Raw genomic sequence first — 22022 nt, 5'->3', positions numbered from 1 at the left:
CGGGAATCTTCAGATCTGCCGATGCTCAGTCTTTCGGATGTGCTCATAGGGGTACCGGTGTTACCCGTTAAGTGGTAAGCAACGTTCCCGTCGACAACGAGACGCCAGTGGTGACTTCGGAAATCTTCAGATCTGTCGGTGCTCAATCCTTCGGAGGTGCTCATAGGGGTAGAATTTGCATACGTGTATTCATAGGGTGTGAGTGTTGTGGGCGTCTTCGTTGTACTGTGTGATTCTCAAAAAAAAAATAGTGAAAGGCACTGGAGAGCTAATTTCATAGCTCATGGTTTACGGGTTTACCCTCAACTTTAGATTAGAGATCTGTACATGTTAATAGAGCTTCTCTTAGTTCGTAATTGGTGAAGTTGATTGTAGGCACATCGATACAGATCAGGGTTGTGCTATGCCACCTGAAAATAATGTTCCGCACATCCATATCAACGTTGTGATAGTGCATCTGATAATAATGTTCGGCACTTTTCATCAACCAAGGACACTGTCCTGTGATGCCTGTGATGTCAATAATGTAGGGAAGTTACTAGAAAAACTTCTCAGAAATCGCAACAAACTCTTAAAAACATCACCATCCTTTGTGGTGTGTATCTTGAAAATTCCATCTATGCTTAGCATGTAGTAACAAGACGAAAAATTTAGCAAGTGAATCTGGGCGCGATAACCAACACCCCCCTCTTGCATAGATGTATCTCGTTCTCGACATGGCACGATATGCAAGACGCGAAAACTTTCTGTACACTTCATTCTGCTGTTAACACAAATGAAAAGACCTTTTACACCAAATTTGTCGGGTTTACTTATTCCCTTCTGCTTGAATTAAGCTTGAAATTTTTTACTACAGCTTGTCCAAAATAGCATAAATATAAATACAGATGGACCATTTACTAATTACCATAATAAGCTTGTAAACTAAAATCGATCAGCAATCTCAGAAATGACAAAATAAAGTAGTACTAAAAAGCTGACAATTAGCAGCCACGACGACGAGGATTCACTACTAACGCTATTTATGGTGGTGAACTACAAGCTAACTCCAAAAGCTTCACAGATGACACTACTGAGTCTAGCTAGTACTAAGAAACCCGGGAACATATCTTGTACAAACCACAATTTCGTGAAAATCCGTGCAAACCACGGCAAAAAAGTCGTCTAAATTCACAAAAAAACACATGTAGACGATATGATGATATACAATCTTATAAAATATCTTGTCCAAACTCGACTTCGTTTGTGAGATATAAAAATAACAAATTTCAAGTCAGAAAGTTGTCCAGATGATTTGTTAGAAATTTGTTATTTTTATATCTCACAAACGAAGTCGAGTTTGGAGAAAATATTTTACAAGGTTGTGTATCATCATATCATCAACATGCGTGATTTTTTTGGTGAATTTATAGACAATTTTTTTGTCATGGTTTGCATGAGTTTTCACGAAGGTTGTGGTTTGCACTAGATACGTTCCCAAGAAACCCAGACCTTCTTTTTCTTTTATATACAGAGAAAAATGAACAAATTTGAGGACAATAATATCAGCCTTTTCAAGTTCCTATTAACTACTTTCTGTAATCTGTGAAGAATTAAAGATGTTAGAATCATCAGGATGTGTACAGAAATGTATAATACACTGAACTGATTTGAACACATTTTTCAACAACATATACACTTGAGGTCTGGATGGTAAAGTATCTGACAGACTGGCACAATCCCACCCAACATAACTCTGAGCATGCCATTGATCTCAGTTAAACAATAATATGGATGCAGACTAAACTCTGAGCATGTCATTGATCTCAGTTAAACAATCATATGAATGCAGACTAACACGAATAGCCAGCCATAAAACAGCGTCAGAGCACAATGTGAGATTGAGACTACGAGAAGTCACCTACTAGCATGTATTCTGTCCTGGACACCTATTTGTTTCATGTGACAGTGATTTTCTCTAACAAAAGGTAACTCTACTGGTCTTGGCGACATGCATTTGTGCAGCACCTCCAAAGACCAGTGCAAAAGAAGAGGGCAGGGAGTGGCACTCACCAGGATATCTTATGATGCTCGTGCCAAAAAATCATCAACAGCAAGAGATGCATCACCATGAGAAACAGCGTTCTCAGGTTCCGGCATGTACAAAGAAGTAGAAGAAACCTGTCAAAAGTAGTACAAAAGCAGTGTGCTGTTTCAAAAATCACTAGGTCACAAACACAGTACGCAAGCTTGGTCCAAGGTTTACCTTTGTGTCTATCTGCACTTCTCCATTATTATCTACTGAAAGAACAGCACCATGTGCTTTTAACCATTTCTTGAATTCTTCCAGTCCATCAGCTCCATTAGTCTCATAAACTTCATCGATTCCCACAAATCCCAAAATCTGTGCAGCGTATCTGATTGGTACAGTTGGGCGATATGATTTTGACATGCATTTTATAGCCTCAAAGCGCATTCGTTCCGCATAGAGGTCTGTAATCAAGAGCACAACAGAATACATATTAATGTATGTGTGATTGAAAAAGAGATAGCTGAAGTCTGAAGAAGACAACAGATATGTATGTATGCGCCTGAGAGAGATCATCTTTACCCATAAGACATGAGTTTAAGTTGGGTGCCACCTTGTATAATTTGAAAAACAGAACATAATTGCCAGATGAGACAGCAGAACGAACTTCAAGGGCATGCTTGACAGTTGCGTCTTTCTTGGCTTCCTTTGGCAAGCTGAGAGCAAGAGATGCATCAAGGACTCAGGTAATAATAAAATTAACAAAAATCATATATCCTCCTATTATGCAGTGGAAGAGCCAAGATTTCAGGGAAGGGATACAAGAGTTACATGGTTCTGCCACTACTATAGCAGCCTTCATGATTTTACTATGCAAGAGAGATACCTTGCCATCGATGAAAGCAAATCTCTTTTGCTATTAGAGTGCAGCATGACACATAGCAAGTTGTAAGCGGAGAATTCAAGGTTACAGCCTTTGAGTCCTCCTCCATATAACCTCTTTAGCTGAGATTGGCACTGCAAAAGTTGTCAAGAAAGTTGTCACATAGCAAGTTGTAAGCGGAGAATTCAAGGTTACAGCCTTTGAGTCCTCCTCCATATAACCTCTTTAGCTGAGATTGGCACTGCAAAAGTTGTCAAGAAAGTTGTCACATAGCAAGTTGTAAGCGGAGAATTCAAGGTTACAGCCTTTGAGTCCTCCTCCATATAACCTCTTTAGCTGAGATTGGCACTGCAAAAGTTGTCAAGAAAGTAGTTAGCTGTTATTTTCTTATTTATTTAGACACAGCTAAGAGATACCTCAACAAGTCAAACAACCAGGATTTCAGTTATAATTTAAATACAAACTTTGAATTCGACCGTGTCTTGACTGGGATAACTGTAGGAAAGTAGGATGCGTATAATGTGGTCGATGTATTGCATTGAGCCTCTAGGGCGAATATATAGAGTACATGGCTTGGAGGGCAAGTAGAGCCTCTAGGGCGAATATAGAGTACATGGCTTGGAGGGCAAGTAACCTCTCCTAGAGATAAGGAAGGTTATCCCGGGATTACAATCAATCCTAAACTAACCATATCCGGAGTTGCCTAATATACTCTAACATTGCTCCGCAGTCGTAGCGGTAGCAACACGAACGGTCAAACTGGAGAACAATGGAGACGTATCCACCCTGCAGTCGGAACGCCGGTGCGAAAGCTTTGACTAGAGACTCATGCAGATGATAGCCCTTTAGTGCCGTAGTAGCCGAAGTCGAGGTGGACGTGGTCGAAGCCGTGGAGGAGGCGCGGGTCGAAGCGTCGTCGAGGTGCTCGAGTTCACAAACTTAGCAGCTTCTTGCCGAAGACAACAGCAGGATGGTGCAGCGGATGACGATGGTAGACGGCGCGGTTTGCGACTTAGGTCACGCTCAGGACAGGGGTGGCGACGGCACAGGTTGCAGCAAGTGTCGCGCTCAGATCAGGGGTGGCGACGACGTCTTCCTTCAGGAACATCGGCAGCGATGTCCGTGTGAGAACAGCTGGAGGCGCGGAGGCGGATCGAGCGCCTGCTTGACGAAGACCGGCGGCGAGTGGCGCCACCGCCTGAAAAGGCGACGACACCGGTAGGGTGGCTTGATCATGAACGTCGTCTCTGCAGCCTGGTGGGCACAGCGACAACCTCATCCTTCGGGAGTGTCGACGATGAACGGCGACGAACGGCAGGGCGACGCAAACCCGATCTCTGATCGGGAAAAAAAGAACAGCAGCAGAGGACCACGGGTACAATCTCGGGTGCACATACTGTTTCCCTCCCCTCCCTTATCTCTTCCCGAGCGTGGTGAGCCATGAGCACGGAAAAAAAGAAAGGGCGGAGAGAGGAGCCTGCAGAGACCCAATCCGATGGGCGGAGAGAGAAGGAGCCTGCAGGTGCAATCCGAGCGGCGCCTCTGTTCGGCGACGGCGCCGAGCACAGGGCCGGTGAGGGGAGGGCGGAGGCCCCCACGGCGCTGCAACCCGCCGGCGACGACGGTGGAGCAGCGCAAGGGCATGGTGGACGGGCGTGGCGAGGAATCCCCGCAGAGACCTGTCCAGCGGTGGATCTTGTCGTGAGTGGCGGATGTATGAAGACGGCGCGACGACGTGGCTCGACCTCATGCCCCTCGGTGGCGCGGCAGCACAACGCCGCCACATGCTTCCTCCGCTGCTGCGCGACCGCGCCCGAGGCAGCTATGGTGGCGGCGCAGGAGGAGAGGGGCGGCACTAGGCCAGATGCGCGGGAGGGGGCGACGGAGACGGTGGAGCCAGCCCGACGAGATCCAGGCGACCATAGGAGGTGAGTCCCTCTGCTGCTTGACGACGACAGGCACAGCGGATCAGAGGGATCCGCCGGACATCCTAGGAGGGCGCTGCCCCCGGTGGAGATCGATCTCCCTGGGGGCTGCGCGCGGCGGCGGCGGAAGCAGAAGCCTAGGTCGAAACCCTAACTCGTGATATCATGTAGGAAAGTAGGATGCGTATAATGTGGTCGATGTATTGCATTGAGCCTCTAGGGCGAATATATAGAGTACATGGCTTGGAGGGCAAATAGCCTCTCCTAGAGATAAAGAAGGTTATCCCGGGATTACAATCAATCCTAAACTAACCATATCCGGAGTTGCCTAATATACTCCAACAATAACTTTACAAGGCCAGTTGCCACCCAAAATCACTGCTCATCAGTTTGAATTAAAAATCAACAATAGCATCTTAGTATCTTAGTATACAGTTGCTTGTAGTAGCAGGTACTCCCTCTCGTTCTTTTAATAGGGCATATAATTTTCCCATTGTCTTACAAAATACAATGTGCATCTGAATTTATTGATGTTTTTCCCAGTTTGCACTTATTGCATATTATCAGTACAGCATTTATAAGTAGCATCTTAGTATCTTACTATTTTTTTACTTAAGAAATAGCCATGACTCCTAAGTTCCTAATACACACTGCCTCAGCAGTCCTCCAACCACCTCCCACCCCTTATGACACATGCTAGATCACACTTTAAACTTACAACGTAGGACTATTTTACCATGTCTACAAACCAACTGGCATGCAAGCATGCCGCATGTTACACAATATAGCATAGAGATTTGTTTAGTGTATGCATCATGCCACCATTATGTTTTTATAACATAATGGGCTCTAGCAAGACTAGTAGACAAGCATTGCCTTAATCGTCAACATCCTTATTTTCTTTCCCTTCGGCATGAAACATGGTCTTTTTACTTATGAAGCAATAAAATAAATCAGAACAAGTAAGGCAAAACCTGATTATATTCAGGTAAATCTCCAGATTGAATAGCTAAACGTGCATGGCTTTCATAAACCTGAAACAAGAAGTAAAAAGTTATAGAGGAAATAAATATACAGGGCTCAAATGGTGTCCTCAAAAAAAGGTAAAATGGAGGGCATGATCCAATATTAACCAATTATTCTTTTTGTGGATAAAATATTCAAAAGAACAGAATAGATAAAGGTAGACCCATACTCTATATAATAAGCATCTCATTATTTTTTGAACTCATTTTTTATTTTTTTGAACGCAACATACCACAATTTTCATAATAAGCAGCTCATTATTAAACACCACGATGTAGTATACCACAAACAATGCTATGGAGGATTACCTTGACAGTCAACTCGTTCTGGATCCTCTGAACAGTAAGGTCTTGCCGAATAGACTTTAGTTGATCACATTTGTAAAGATAATTCTTTTCTGATGTTTCAACCATATGAAGAGCCTTCTCTAGGATATCTTCTGGCCGTACCTGCACAATGAGTAATAAATAACTTGAGGAGAACACCACTATGAATTACTTAACAGCTAGAGCAGTTATTTCTAGTAACGTGTGTTTCCTGCCTACAGTTTACAGGACAATTAACGAAGCATCCTCACTTCGGCAGGGTCAGGTGCTCTTGTAAGGCGTAGGTGTTGTTTCTCAATGTTCTGGCATGTTCCCTTGATTGTCAGAGCATCCCAATCCAAATCCTCCACTGCCAAGCCAGCATCATCCACATAATTTCTATTAAGAAGCAGTGACACAGCTCTCCTTTTATATATGTTGGTTGTGGCATCCTTATCTGGTAGAGAACTCCCAGATTTTGATGGCACATCTTGACTCCGTTCAAAACGCTTCGATCTATGCTCCCGTCGTTTATTTTCCTCAGGTGAATTTGCTAGTACGATTGAACTGGGGTAATATTTCATTATATCCTGCTCCTTACTACTGTCACTTGAGGCATTTCCATTTTCATTTAGATTTGCACCACCACCAGTTTGTTGCTTTTTAGTAGTACTCTGACTGCATTGATTAAAAGGAACTTGGCGGGATTGGACAAACTTCCTCAGATCCCAACTGTTACTCTGCAATTTATTCCCCAGAAAAGAATTTGGGCATCAAAATAAGCGTAGGGAGATAGCTATATTCAAAGCTGCAATTTCCAAAAACAATCGTAGGGATATAACCATGAAAGTAATATGAAGCCAGCCCAAAGGTTTACCGTTCTTTTGGTTGGTTCCAAACTACTGCAGATATTACTCTTTGCAGATTCTTTAGGAACTTCCACATTGTTAGTAACTTTTTCCTCTGCAACAGGCTCCCACCTACTTTTTGTACGCCTACTAGGACTCCTTGATGATGAAAAAGAAAAAGGACTTGAATCCGTCCCAGTGCTGCCAAAGAACCAAAAAGAAAATAAAGTTAGCTAACTGAAATATGTTCTGTTTCTGAGAGCACTGAAATATGTTCTGTTTCTGAGAGCATGTGGCTCCACCTAAAACCACCGCAAGCTAAGTCCATGCATACTGAACAAAGCAAAGGCTCTAAACATTTACGTATATAAAATAATATCCCTGCGATCTGCTTTAAAAAAGGAAGGCTTTGGGGATTTGGAATTTAAACATCCAGATTATACATATTGATCTGCATTAAAATCCCCAAAGAATATTTACTAGTACAGGGCATAACACAATCATATCATTTACTGGTTATTACAGTCTTACACCATACAGCAGAATTTAATCGCACCTAATAGAAAAAATATGGAAGAAAGACCTGCACACCTAGTCATAGTTGCGCCTGCAGTAATTTCTGGCAAAGTTAGTAGTGGTTCAATGTCCCAGTTCTTCGTATGAAGGGCCCCATCAGCAGTTGCCTTTGTGATTATCTGAAGTTATCAGAAGTAAAAGGAGTTGTAACTTGTAAGTTAACAGACTCCAAATAAAAGTTGATAGAATAGGATGGAAAACAGTGGGATAGACAATTTAAGTTAACTCCAGGGTTAAAATGTAAAGACACATGTTTGCCCCTTATACAGTAAATTCCATAGTTGCACAGGAAAACTTACATTGTTAATCACATGCTCACAGCTAAACAAAATGAAAAAAACGATCTAGTTTTTTCTCATGAACTTATGGCCGCATTTATAATACCTTGGCATATCCAGTCCAATAGATGTTTATAGATTTTGGTTTGCAAAACTTCTATTTTTTATCATCAGAGGCGTTTTTCCTGTCAACTGCCTAAGTGCCTATATCAATTGCTATCTGTGGTGCTATTAGTCTGTTAGAGACCAAGATCTTTCGTATGCAAATAGCTAACAGCAAACATACCGAACCGAAGTAACAATATAGTAAATGGAAAGCAAACTAGAGCGAAAAAAATATATAATGAAATTATTTAACCTCTTTTAAGATTCTTCGGCTGGCAGTCCTTTGGGTATCATCCTTGCAACGGGCAAGATTCCGTTCAACATAAGTACACAGTGAAACAGGGAAAGATCCCTGAACAGCATGAAATATTGTCAATAAGTATGACAAATATAAAGGTACAAGTTATATATATTGACATATTACATAACTTATTTGTTGAAGATCTTAACTTTCAGAATTCTTTAGGGGCCAGGAGTGTGCAGTTATAATATCAAAATTTCAAGAGTTTTCACCAGTAGCATTCCAATTTTGTAACACATGGTTTTTAGAGTGATTCTCTGTGAGGATTCAGCTTAGATGCATGATCATATAGCATTTTTTCTCGAACACGCAAGAGAGCTGCGTATCATTGTATTAATAGGAGAAGAAAAGAGTCATACATAGACCCGAACACACCCCACACACACCCTGGAAAAAACTTAGGAACTAATCACCCGTCACACTAAGTACAGTGACCAACACAGGAGACAGTAAACTAACCCACTCCCTGGACAGAGAGCAGGGTAAGGCCCCTAGCTCCTGCATGATCATATAGCATCACACGTGCAAAACAAAATGAACTTACCATTCACCTTAGCTGTATGGTCAAATCATTGAAACAGAATGAAATAAATGGAACCTACCGTCACCTGCATTACTGCTTCAGAACCTTCTTGTGCAGCCTTCACATCATTCTTGGGCATTGAAACACAAACATAAGCAGGTTTCAGTGATGAATCAGCTTCTAAATTTGACTCATCCATTTTGGGCATTCCTATTGGAAGACCTGGGGCTATTTGAGGATTTATTGGGATCTGTACTTTGTTTACCATGTGACCATTTGATGTCTCAGAATCCTGATAAGGTACACAAGAGTTTTCAGAAACACAATTGACTGAAGAAAAATTTGAGCTTGAACCATGTAAATGCCAAGCCTTTTGTTGATCAGCTTAGTTACTTACCGGTAGCTGATTATTATTTGCAGAGCTATGCTGGAATGCTGAGCTGGCATACTGGTTATGAAGCGTTGGGATACCTGCTGTGTTGTTAATATACTGATTTTGAAGCACTGGGGCGACTTGGACCTTGGGGGAATACTGGTTTTGATATCCTTGAATGTCCCCTGCCTGGAAAAATTGGTTGCTTAGAATTTGGCAAAACCAGAATAAAACCATGACCAACATGCTATAGCATAAATTAAAAACATAGATATGGTCTCCTTTGGAAAAAGAAGTAATTGTCATAGTCATAGAAGCAAATTCAACGAAATACAAATAAGCCGATTACAATCGGTTGAAACTTTTATGTTTTAGAATCCAAAATACCACGGCTCCATGGGCCAAAGAAAAAGATGAAGTTTCTAAAAGACTCGAGATAAAGTGGTGCATCCATCGCACAAATGCAATCTTTCAATGAGCCAGAAGAACAATCAAAGCAGAACATCTAAGTAAAGCTTTACAGAACAATAATTTCTAGGGAAACTAGAAATGTGCTAGAAGTGCAAGCCGAAAGAAGATATATGAAAGACTCTCTTCTTGCAGAAAAGGGAAACCAAGCAAAGAAATTTGAAGGACCATATGAGGAAGAAACTGATTTGAGACGGACATAATATATGTGCAGCAGACAGAATGCCATAGACGATTGCCTTGGAATGGCAAAAATTTAAGTTAGCTTGCACATATGCAGTCAAATAAAGCTAAGGATACAAAACAATCTCCCAGGACAAGCTGCATGGAGTTCCAGGAGCCTTTGCGTGCAAAAAGGCAACAGCACTGATAGTAATTATACAATCACTTAACAATTCAAATACCAGCATAGGTTCTGGGAGGAATATTTGTAGATTGCATGTATTCTGTGATATGAAAAAATCCATTGAAAGAAAATGAACCAAAGCGTTGTTGACTTGTGGTTACATTCCAGTGTCCCAAACAGGGCCTAACAAGGTATATGCAACAGAAAAGAAAACTGGGGGTTGCACCTGATCAGGTGACAACCCTTTGTCTAAAAGGATAGTTGAGAGTTGACGCCTTATGCACTGATCTAAACATTAAAAGCAAAGCAACGAGGCATGATGCATTTTACCTGTGCGGGAGGTGCAGCAGTGTTACCAGCATCTGTCCTCCATGATGTAGTGCCTGGTGGAGGTGGCTGGTTGCTCAGATGTACATAATCAGGGACAACAGTAGCAACATTTGTAATGGAAGTAGTGCTATCAGCAACTGCAAGACCCCATGAAGTCTGTGCAGATTGATCATAATAATAAGGCCATTGGTTGTACTGCTGTTGATAGTGGACAGAGCTTGCTAGTAGTGAACTAGAACTCTGGGCTACATTACTATCTGGGATGTAACTCTGATATGATTGGGCATGATTATTCACAGAACTTCCATCAACCCAGGCATTGTTTTGATGATAATAATAGTTACTTGTTGCATATCCTGGTGCAGTCTGATGAGTACCAGAATTATAATATGTGTTACTTGTAGGACCAACATAAGATCCTGAATTCTGAAACGAAGTTAGAGACTGGTAAGCAGCACCTGGAAGTTGACCTACTCCTTGATGAACAGAGGAATCATTTTCTGCTTGTAGATAGTTATAGTAGTAGTTTGGATATTGGGCAGCATTGTAGTCATGTTGAACCGATGTTGAGCGAGGAACATAAGAGTTAGCGGATTGAACCACATGAGGCTCGCAGTTTGTCACACTTTGAGTAGCTCCTGAAACTGATACATCCCTCTGGGGGTCATAGTAAAGTGCATTTTGGTTTATACTATCCATCAAATAGTTCAAGGAAGTCCCAGTTGAAGAAGACCAAGAATGATGGCCAGCAGCTCCAAGTTCCTGCCCTGTTTATTTAGGATTAACAACCAGAGAAACTATTGTCAGATCGATGTCACTTTATATTAACAAAACAAAATAGCATCAATAGAAAACAGTGATTCTGGCGAAACAAGACAATAATTAGGTAAAAAAATTGTGACAGAGCTAACTAATGTTAGTATAAGATACAGGCTGACACTGACGGTCTCAGACCGCGCCAAGGATATAAGATTGTTGATGTGAAGACATGTTTAATGGAGCCAATGAAATCCTTCAGTCGTTATCATTATTATTAATCAATAATCATAAATGCATGTAACCATGGTAGCAGTGACTTGTAGGCGATGTTGCATAGTTAGTTAGTACCCTGCACTAAACTTTATTCTTAATAGAAAAATGGGCAGCTCCATCTCATATTCTTGAAAAGCCAACAAAGGGCAGGATAGCGATTGCAGTTACATTACACTAACGATCCAGGCACACAACCACAAAATATAGAAGTGAATAGACGCAGGAAAAAAACAAATTCAATCTACCTAGATAATGCCGAACTAAGCAAGTTGTATTCAAGTGTCAGTAATTCTAAAGGCAAATTCTACTCCTCTATTGTTTAGAGATTACTCTAGAACCTTGGTATTCTTATCTAAGAGCGGACAATTTTAGGAAACTGTAAAAACAGCAAGTAAAGACGAAGATAATGCCATGCATCTAGCAGACTAGCACAATCAACAAGCTGTATGCCTGTATGTCTCACCAAGTACCTCGTCAGATGAAGAGCGGCTGAAGCACCATAGCCTAGCACTAGCAGCGATGTTTGACTTGGCTAACAGGGCCTCGGCGGGAGCATCGGGCGCTCGGCGGCTGGAGATTAGGTCTAGAGACGCAATGGGGAAGGAAATTGAGAGGAGGAGGCGAAGCGTCTCCTTCTGTCGGAGGAATGAAGGAGACGGTCGCGTACGCGTTCAGGATGGGCTGGCCTACTGGGCTAAGACATGGGAATGGGCCGAGTACCAGTAGCGCCGTATTTTCCCAGCAAAAAACTGCTACCGCCAAGCGAACGAGCAGATGCAAAACTACAGCAACGAGCAGTCAAATCAACCAACATTGCGATCCAAACCGGTGGAGAACGCATCAATTCATCACGGAAAACTCCTGTGATCAAAATTCTGTAGCGAGCCAGGGGCAGCGGAAACGTTACCAGTTTACCACGGCCGTCTCGTCGCCGGTTCCGCCCTGTGTCGCCGTCCCCCCGCGCGGCCGCGCCCTGGAGCTCCAAATGTCGAGCTGGAACCCTAGCAAAGCCCTCGGAAGAGAAGAGGCGCCCAATCGGCGCCAGTACGGCCCACCACTGGGCCAAATCGAACGGAGGCACCCGCCGGAGAAGGCACGAGGAACGCACGACGACTTGCTTGCCTCGTGATAAGTTGGACAGGGCGCGGGGGCGCGGCGGTCTGAGAAGTGAAGAAATTTTGAGGCGGTGGCGTTGGGGAAAGTAACAGGAGGAAGAGAGAAGGGATCGGATCTGTTTACAGTGGGCTCGTGATTCGTGAAGGAGAGAGCGGGGTAGTCAATGGGCCTAACTCCAAAAAAAAACGATTGCGGAAGACGGCCCAACTTTGACCGTTTTACAGTATTTGCCACGTTAATTTTCAACAAATATATGCCAAAATTCAAATGTACTACTAGTAATCCGTTTTTTCCATCATACAGTGTGTCTGAAACACCTCAGTATGCATTTTGAATCCTTATTGTACAGCTCGAGAGCACCCTTTGAACCAACGAACTGGTGGTGCACGAATTGAGGACCGACTATTCGTTTTTGCTACTGAGATGGCAGTGCCGCTCAACCAAATAATCGTGTCAACCAGGAGAGAAAGATGAAAAGGAGGCGATGTTCTGAAGAAAAATGGCAATTGCAATGGTTTCGTGATTCACAGACCCAAATGGCTCAAGTTTCAGAACACGAAACATTCGCGAGATCCCTGGGACAGGCTAGAGCAGTCGACCCTAACCATCCACATCTAGAGAATGCCGAGCAATCAAAACCCCGAAAAGCAATTCAAGATTTCAAGTGAATTCACCAGTTGTTCTAATGAGATATGAAGCGAATCCACATCACAGCGTGGCAAGGCACCGGATTCATATCAGAAGTTCAGAACAGATAGCAAATGCAGGTCAACTTTGCCATACAACTTCAAATACTACTACTTGAGCGCGGCTCTAGAATGATCCAAGCCGCCAACCAACAATAATTGGCTCTACTGATAATCCTACGAAACAGAGCATATATGGACCAGAACACTCTCGCCTCCTCCACGATTTCTTGACCGCGACCCAAGACTTTTGGCACGGCCACCGGGCGGCGGCGGCGCCCCTCAGCCGCCGAATCCGTAGAGGGTGCGGCCCTGGCGCTTGAGCGCGTAGACGACGTCCATGGCGGTGACGGTCTTGCGGCGGGCGTGCTCCGTGTAGGTGACGGCGTCGCGGATGACGTTCTCGAGGAAGATCTTGAGCTGGCCACTGTGCATCCACGAACGGAGCTCCAACAGCACAAGCAGCCGGCGAGGCATTTTGCTTCGCGAGGAGAGAGGAGAGCTAAAAATGAATCGCTTCTCTCCTACTATGCATCTCTCTGCGGCGGTGGGCGAGCGGCGCGGCCACGGGCGAGCGCGAGCGCGGCGGTGGGCGAGCGGCGCGGGCGCGGGCCGACGAGCACTGGCCGCGGCGGCGGGCGAGCTCGGGGGCGGACGCGGGCCGCGGGCACGGCCGGCGGCCCCCTGCTTCACCTACGGCGAGTGCGGCCCCTGCTCACCTCCGGCTCCCTCCTCGCCGCGGAGATCTGGAGGGACGGAGGGCGGCGGCGGCAGCGTCCGCTCGCCTCGTCCGCTCCGCCTGGCCCCGCGGTGGGGCGGCGAGCGGTGGGGTGCGCAGGCAAGCTGCGCCGTTCGATGTGCCGGAGACGGACGGGTGGGATTGGGAGTTGGGTCGATGCCGCGGATCATGGCGCGGATTGGTGAGTTTGGCGAGGGTGGGGGGTGTTATGGGCGCCGAAATTTGCACAACGGTTAGCGGGATTGTGCAGCGACGGCGCTCTGGTTGGCAGGAGCGTTAACCCGTGATTATTCTGATGATGATGTTTAGGCGGGATTATTTTCTTATGAAGCCCATTTTTAGCAGGATGGTTTTTGGCAAGTCCCTGCAAAAGTAAAGCCTTGTTTAGATCCCAAAAATATTACATCAAATATTTGACATATGCATGGAATACTAAATAAAATTTATTTGCAAAATTTTTTATACGGATAGGTCGTAAATCGCGAGATGAATCTAATGAGCATTCTTAATCCATAAATTAATTAGATTCGTCTCGCGATTTACAACACATCTATAAAAAAAATTTTGTAAATAAATTTTATTTAATATTTTTAAATAGTAGGATTTTCTTCTAAAAAATTTACACCAAAAGATCTAAACAAATCTCCAAAAGTTTCTTATCTCTCTTTCTCATCTTTGATATTAAAAAAAACAGTCTTTAATAGTTTTCTATTCAACTATTTTAGAAGAAAAAAAACAGTCTTCAATAGTTTCCATCCAACTTTCTAATCTACTAGCAATTGGCAAATTAGCCTGCTTTGTGCCCATATATGCGCACGCTCCCGTAGCTCCCGATCTGAACTCCGCGTGCCGCCTCCTCCGCCGGAAGGTGCGGGTCGCTGCGCGCCGGCCGCGTCGTCGCCATGGCCAGTAGCTTCCTGGATACGCTGCTCGAGTTGTCTTGGCTCTGGCTAGGTCCTCGAGGTGTCTTGGCTCTGGCTCGGTCCAAACAAGAGCACGGCCTCGCAGGGAGCTATGGCGGCGCCTGCACGTGGAGCAAACGTGCGCCCTGCGCGGAGAGGCGACGGCATGGCGTGCGTGGGAGCAGCCGCAGGCGTCGAGAACTAGCAGGCTCGTCACCAAGGTAGAGAAGACGGGCATGTGCTTCCTCTACAGCGACGCCGGCGTCGGGAATAAGCGGAAGCAGCAGCGCGGGTGTACTCGCCGCCGCCGAGCCCGGGCACGATCCCAGCGGCGATCCGGCGCAGGCCACGCCACTGCGCTACCGGCGATGAGGTCGAGGACGGCGCTGCAGTGGAGGGCGGTGAGGAGAGGCGCAGGCTGAGGACCACGGTCGTAGTGAGCAGAGGCACTGTAGGTCTGTTGGGGAGAAAAAAATAAGAAATTGTTGAAGATGGACATTTTTTTTTTCCATACCTACTAGAACAATGCGCTGCGTTGCCGTGCAGAAATAGGCCCGCAGCAAGGCTAGTCAAAGTACACTCATATTTATCAGAGATAGGAGCATAAACAAAGTATATTAAGTATGCACATAAATTAAGTCGTGGAGATTTCAAGTATGTTCATGTAGCTACGTAGTGTCACTCTGTTACACAGTTCACAAAGTCTGTAAATTGAAGACCTTCAGATTTATTTTTTATTTCATTTTTTTACATACCAATTAATCACATCAAGAAAAAAACGGAGAAGGGCCAATGTTAGGATGTGAAGACAACAAAAAAAAGGAATGGGCAGAGTCAAGAAAAATTACAGTATTTATATAAATAGTTTGAAGTTCAATTTTTATTGTGCACACCGGAAGGAGACATAGGTGACTCGGTGGTCATCGTGGGGGCCGCAGGTTGAACTCCATGGCGAGTTCCACGTCTGGGTGCTGATCCCTTCCCCCGCCGCGAGCGGCCAGGCCCCGTCCATCCGCCGAGCTCTGTCTATCCGCGGGCTGCGGTTACTGTGGCAGAACCAGTCTGAATTACACCAATTTGAGTGCACTAAACATCTAAAAGCACCTTAACTAATATAATCACTGGTCTGTCTAAGGTAGCTAACCAAAACTAGTTTTCTTTTTTTCTAAACTCAAGGTTTTAAAACAAGGCACACACCAAATTACTAAACAAGATAAAGCACTCTAAAGATCCTTAGAAAGATACTCAAAACATTCACTCACTTAAACAAGAATTAAAGCATTCAAGTCAACAATGCATGCACGTTCTATCGTTCTTACAACAAAAAATAACTGCCAAATATCTTTAGCCTTACGTGGTTAGTTTCGGTGGCAACCTAGATACGTCTCTCCCTATAGTATCTAGTCAATAAATCCTATCTGGTCTTAGCCTATCGAACTATAGTTAGGTTACCTGCAGAAAACACATGACCTGCATCTTACTTATCCCTCCTTACTGGCTATAAATATCCTCGGCCGGATCTCCAATTCTGGTGAACCGCGCCACCTCCCCTTCTTTCTTCTCCGGCGACCCCTACCCACCGAGAAACAAGGGGCGTCGCCGCCGCCTCACGCCGCCGGTTTCCCCGGCCCAGCAGCCATCCCCGCCGCCAACATGTGCGCCGACAAGCCTCTTCGGCCCTCCCTGGTTCCTTTCCCCTTCTTGTGGGCACTTATCCCCTCTCCCCGAGGCACTTCGCCGCCGCCGCCCCTGATTTCATCTCTGATGAGCTTAACCGCCCCGGATTTGCCTCCCCGTGCCGCTCCGCCGCCTCCACACGTTGCGCATGCAACTCCACCGCCTCCTGCGCCGCCTCTGCTGGCATCCCTACGCAGCGCCACGCCGCTCCGCGAGCTCTTTGACCCGCCACCTCGCCGGCCGACCATGGCCAAGGGCCAAATTGCTTAGCCCCAATTCTTTTGAAGGTCCTTTTTGCAAAAGTTACAAAGCCTTTTCTATTTCTATGATTTGAACTTTGAAAAATCCTAGTAATTAGTAGAAAATCATAAAAATGCCTTCTGATGATCACAACAATAGTATGACTTGGCCTAGTGCTTTACCTGCTGGCTGGACGATGGAATAGGAACCATCTACCAGCTATGGTTCAGATGAATGATGTCATGTTCGGGCTTATCATGACATCACCCCTACGATATTTCTATATCGTGTTTTACTTTTCCGCTACAGAACTTCTCTTTTACACTTAGTTTCTATAAAATTTCTTTAAAGTTCTTCAACTTTCTAGCTTCAACTCTAATGTAAATTACACCATTATCTATGTAATGTAAAATATTGTTGATTGTTGTATCTCTAACTCGGCTTTGTGCGGGATGTATACTTGTGTTACGATCCGGTATCAAATGGTTTCATCGGAATTTTACCCGACAGACCAGTGATTATATTAGTTAAGATGCTTTTAGATGTTTAGTGCACTCAAACTGGTGTAATTCAGACTGGTTCTGCCACAGCCACGATCGGCCTGCCCTTGGCTGGCAGTGGCCGCAGCCGCCTAATCCCCACCCGTATCTGGCCGTGGCCTAGAGCCGCCCCAGGCAGTCCCCAGCTGCGGTCAGCGAGGCGCCGCCCTCGGTCTATTGGCATGTGCACGGCTTGGTAAAAGAGAGGGAGCGGAGTTGGATGCGGATCGCATGTGCTAGCTGGAGAAGGAAGGTGCGGGAGAAGGGGGGCCTGCTGAGCTCTGCTCAAGTAGAGTCCACAGGCAAAGCAGATGACCGGCGTGAGGAGAAATAGAGACGAGCTTCCAGGAGCTCGCGACGTCGAGGCTCGCGGTTGCTTTGGAGAAACTTTCAAGCCGCGCTTGTTCTCGCCAGGGGAAGAAAAAGACCGAGAAGAAGAAACGATTTGTACCTTTTGTCAAAGGCGTTGATGATCTGGTCCAGCATCAGGCCTTGTTTAGTTTGCGAAAATTTTTGGTACCATAGCACTTTTGTTGTTATTTGATAATTAATATCTAATTATGGACTAATTAGGCTTAAACGATTCGTCTCTTCATTTACAGTTAAACTGTGTAATGAGTTATTTTTTTAACTACATTTAATGCTCCGTGCATATGTTCGAAGCCTCGATGCGATGGGTACTATTGAAAAATATTTAGGAACTGCTGAATGCGTTGTGAGAAGGTATGGAATGACGTTGGCCTACGACAGGATTTACTTGCTAGATAACTTTTGATCTTCCCTAGAATCATCATGACCCTTCTGGAACCGAAGAGTCAGACTACTACTCTCTACTATCACCTGCAGCGATAGATCTCCATCCAATAGTTCAAAATTGCAGGCTGATGTCATGATGACGTGGCAAAATGCACGCTCGCTTCCGCGACCAGATTTCAGTCAAGAAAGATTTGGGGAGTTGGCAAACAACAAATTTGGAGAAGAAAATATATGGAGCTCTTGGAGATGCTCTAACACATACGAACTTATTTCTGTTCCTGCCAAACATCTGACCTGCAATATACCATCTTCATTTACACGCTGCACCCTCAAATCTGCCAACATTGTTCAATCATGGGCACCTTCCACCAAGGCCACCCAAAACTGTCAAGCCTCATCACAATTTCTGAACCTCAAACCAACTTGAGGTATCCTCCTATCAATTTCTGCCATTACTCATAGAATCCAAAAAATAAATCCAACTTCACTATCATCTCTATAATTTCTATTTCAAAGCAAGTTTAATAATCGAATCACTAAACGAAGAAGATCACATTGTATGTGCCTACAGAACGAAGAAGAAGCTGCTGGAATGCAGATTCACTGGACCATCAGCTGTGCAAGCATATTGAAAGTGATCTAGGCCCCTAAGTGGGTTTTGGTGGTTAATGACAAAACACATGTGCATTTAATCGTGTAATTGAGCATGTGTGCAGGTGGTGAACATGTATAGGTGAATCAAGTAATGATATACGACCCTCAAAAAGGAAATAAAAAAGCGGAGTTCAAGTTTACTCCAGAAATTAGATTTTGAATTTGAAATTTGAGTATAGGAACGCCGTACTATCAAGAGGGACTTGGTTCAAGGGTTTTGATTTTGATCTTGTGCTCAAGAGAACATATACAAATATTTGTGAGCCACAAAACAACCCAAAAGAGCCATAAACTGAAAGTTTATCCCTGCCTTACCCGGATTCTCCGGGTATAGGGCCGGATACTCCGGACCCCATTGTCCGGAGTATCCGGGTGCTGTTTCCGGGCTGAAAAATCAGGGTTGCCCGGAGTCTCCGGGCATATACCCGGAGTCTCCGAGTACCCTTTCGCCCAACGGCTATTTTTGGGCTGAAGACTATAAATACCCCCTCCATACCCCTTCAGCCCTCTCTCTTGCCACTTTGGATGAACAGAACTCAAACCTAAGCCAAAAAGAGCTCCTTCACTCTCCCTTCTCCATTCTTGAGTGATTCCCTTGAGGGATTTGAGTGAGAAGCAAGCAAGAGCAAGGATTAGTGCTAGTGAGTCTCATTTCCATCTCTTGAGCACTTGGTTTTGGTCAAGCCCGCGGATTCAAGTTTGTTACACTTGGAGCCTTGTGCTCCTAGACGGCTAGGCGTGCTTGTGATTGCTTAACCAAGATTGTGAGCTGCACAAGAAGTTTGTAATCTTCATTCCTCGCCGAGGAATCCATAGTAAATAACCTTGGGCTTGAGAGGTGATCTCACCCTTGGGAGAGGAGCATAGGGGTTCTTGAGCACCGTCTCTCAAATTCTTCCTCAACGGAGACGTAGTACCTTTGGGTGTGAACTTCGGGAAACAAATCATTGTCTCCTTTGTCTTAGTTTACTTGATTTCGTTGTCATTTGCTTGTGAGACTTCTTTTCTAGAGTTTGAGCTCGATCTACTCACTCACGAGTTTCTAGTGAACTTCGTTTGTTGGATATCAACCTTAAGGAACCCCTGGTACTTATTATCTAGCTCGATCTACTTTTCTTACAGAGATTCTTGCAGTTTCGTTTCAGGTTGTTCAAACCCGGAGACTCCGGATATAGCTCCGGATACTCCGAACCACCAAACCCGGAGTTTCCGGGCATATACCCGGAGTATCCGGGCTAGTCTGTGTCTGACTTTTTTTTGTTAAGTGTTTTAAATTGCAGATTGCCTATTCACCCCCCCTCTAGGCATCTTAAGATCCTTTCAATTGGTATCAGAGCTTGGCTCTCCATTCAAAGGGCTTAACCGTCCGGAGAGGTCAAGATGTCGGATGATGAAAAGAATCAAGAGATTCCGGTTAATGAAGGTGAAAAAGGTGATCCTAGTGATAAAAGAGACAAAGACAAGAATGTAGAGCCATCCAACAACAACAAAAAGGGAAAAAATAAGAATGGTGGAGTAGAAAGTGAAGAAGAGACATCCGATGATGAGATGTCTTATGAGGAGTGGAAGGCATGGAGGAAAAAGAAGAAGGAGCAAAGGAAGAAAAAGACTAGTTCCCGAGTTATCATTGACTCTAGTGATGACTCCGACACCGATTCCAAGAGAAGAGCCTCACGCTCTTCAAACAAGGGCAGCTCATCAAAGTTAAAAGGCAAAGGTGATTATCGAAGAGTTGCTCATAATTACACTTTTTCTCTACCTAGTGAGCACAATGCATCAATTCATATGGGCAAGCCACCTTTCTTTGATGGTACCGGATATAATCAATGGAAGACTAAGATGTTCGGTTACATGAATGCAATTCATAAGGATCTTTGGAAAGTTGTGGAAGTTGGGTGTGAAATTCCGGATGAAGATGAAACTCCAACCCCGGTTCAAGCATATGTGCTACAACGGAATTTCCAAGCATTGAACATCCTACACTCATCCGTGAGTCCCGAAGAGTTTGACAAGATAGAGGATGCACCAACCACCAAAGATGCTTGGGACACTCTCCTAGTGAACCATCAAGGATCAAGGAAAGTACGAGAATCAAGAATCAAAACTTTAGAAGATGAATTGAGCTTGTTCTCCATGAAGAAGGATGAAGGTGTGAAAGAGATGTACAACCGCATGAAGAAAATCACAAATCAAATCAAATCTCTTGGTGGTGACAAGTGGGGTGACCGTGAGATTGTGGACAAGCTCTTGACCGTGTATATGGCTAGGGATGTTTCTCTACCTAGCTTGATTAGAGCCGAGAGAGGATTCAAGCACTTCACCGCCGAGAATGTCCTTGGAAGAATTGAGGCTCACCATGATCAATTAAAGAGAGTCAAGATTAACCAAGATCTAGCCGAGCTTTAAGAACAAGCGGCCAAAAATAGTGGGTTGGCACTTCAAGCTAAGTCAAAAGGCAAAGAAAAGGCAAACCAATCCTCAAAAAATGAAGGCACTAGTAGTGATGATGATGAAGAGCTTAATGATGAGCAAATGGCTTTCTTTATCAAGAACTTCACAAGAGTATTGAAGAGAGGCAACTTTAGAAACTTTGGAAAGAACAAGAAGTATGATCCAAGAAGAAGGTCTAATAGGCCGTGTTTTGGGTGTAACAAAGTTGGGCATTTTATTGCCGATTGCCCGGAAGAGAAGAAGAAGAACAAAGACACCAAAGAAAACACATCCAAGAGAGATAGATCAAGATACAAGAAGCAAGCCGGAGAAGCTCATCTTGGTCAAGAATGGGATTCACAACAAGAAAGTGAGTCCGAGAAAGAAGATGTTGCAACCATGGCTTTCAAGGCATCATCTCCACATCCTCCAAGCTTGTTTGAAGATCTCACCGACGATGAAGATGAAGCTCCTATCATGTGCCTCATGGCTAAAAACTCCAAGGTAACATCTCCAAACACATCGGATGATGAATTGGATAATGAAGTAGAAGTTGCTAAATTAGTCAAGAAATATGGTAAAGGGGCCGCAACTAAAATGATGAAATTAGTTATGAAACTAGATGAAGCGGATGAGACACTTGAAACACAAGAAGAATTGCTTAGACTTGAGAGAGAAAAATTCAAGGCTCTTGAAAAGGACCTCGCCTATGAAAGGGAGGAAAACAAGATGCTTGTGAACTCAATCAAAGTCAAGGATGGCACTCTTCTTGAGTTGAAAGAGTCACTCTCTAGTGAAAAAGAAAAAGTGGATGATTTGACTAGAAAATTTTCTTTTGTCAATGACTCCAACACTTTCCTAAGGAAGGATAATGAGAAACTTCAAGAGAGCATGACAAGCTTACAAGCTAATCACACGGCACTTGAGGTTCAATTTAATACTCTTTGGGAAAGTAC

The 22022-nt window shown here is 44.3% G+C and overlaps 2 protein-coding genes across 9 annotated transcripts; both read right to left on the bottom strand.

The window, feature by feature from the left end:
* Positions 1 to 287: 287 nt before the first annotated feature.
* Positions 288 to 12539, bottom strand: LOC120673197 (SAC3 family protein A-like). Of its 8 annotated transcripts, none has more exons than XM_039953936.1 (15): positions 11798 to 11981; positions 10296 to 11062; positions 9176 to 9340; positions 8858 to 9070; positions 8208 to 8306; positions 7587 to 7690; positions 7025 to 7196; positions 6420 to 6887; positions 6151 to 6291; positions 5791 to 5850; positions 2895 to 3025; positions 2591 to 2724; positions 2246 to 2472; positions 2053 to 2160; positions 288 to 510 (listed from the first exon to the last, which is right to left on the bottom strand). In XM_039953936.1, exons 2-14 carry the CDS (start codon positions 10992 to 10994, stop codon positions 2062 to 2064), a joined length of 2712 nt encoding a protein of 903 aa, XP_039809870.1. In that variant the 5' UTR covers positions 10995 to 11062; positions 11798 to 11981; the 3' UTR covers positions 288 to 510; positions 2053 to 2061. The 8 variants fall into 8 exon arrangements, 7 of the variants coding, with proteins under 7 accessions (XP_039809870.1, XP_039809869.1, XP_039809871.1 ...); XM_039953935.1 differs by lacking the exon at positions 288 to 510 and adding an exon at positions 519 to 763; XM_039953937.1 differs by lacking the exon at positions 288 to 510 and adding an exon at positions 519 to 760.
* A 617-nt stretch (positions 12540 to 13156) lies between these two features.
* Positions 13157 to 13713, bottom strand: LOC120671911 (histone H4-like). The gene has a single exon (XM_039952170.1). The coding sequence runs from the start codon at positions 13604 to 13606 to the stop codon at positions 13412 to 13414; it is 195 nt and encodes a 64-aa protein (XP_039808104.1). The 5' UTR covers positions 13607 to 13713; the 3' UTR covers positions 13157 to 13411.
* Positions 13714 to 22022: the final 8309 nt, after the last annotated feature.

Source organism: Panicum virgatum, chromosome 5N, assembly GCF_016808335.1.
Source record: "Panicum virgatum strain AP13 chromosome 5N, P.virgatum_v5, whole genome shotgun sequence".
NCBI classification, from domain to species: Eukaryota; Viridiplantae; Streptophyta; class Magnoliopsida; order Poales; family Poaceae; genus Panicum; species Panicum virgatum.
Note: the sequence above shows the minus strand (reverse complement) of the source record. Positions and strands in the feature narration are given on the sequence as shown.

What these genes read in the sequence shown, in the direction of transcription:
- LOC120671911 (XM_039952170.1), bottom strand. Translation starts at nt 13,606, where the DNA reads ATGCCTCGCCGGCTGCTTGTGCTGTTGGAGCTCCGTTCGTGGATGCAC.
- LOC120673197 (XM_039953936.1), bottom strand. Translation starts at nt 10,994, where the DNA reads ATGGATAGTATAAACCAAAATGCACTTTACTATGACCCCCAGAGGGAT. An exon ending in ATTTACCTGAATATAATCAG is followed by an intron (nt 3,026 to 5,790) that starts GTTTTGCCTTAC and finishes CAACTTTTGCAG; the next exon opens with TGCCAATCTCAGCTAAAGAG. An exon ending in CTTAAACTCATGTCTTATGG is followed by an intron (nt 2,473 to 2,590) that starts GTAAAGATGATC and finishes TCTTGATTACAG; the next exon opens with ACCTCTATGCGGAACGAATG.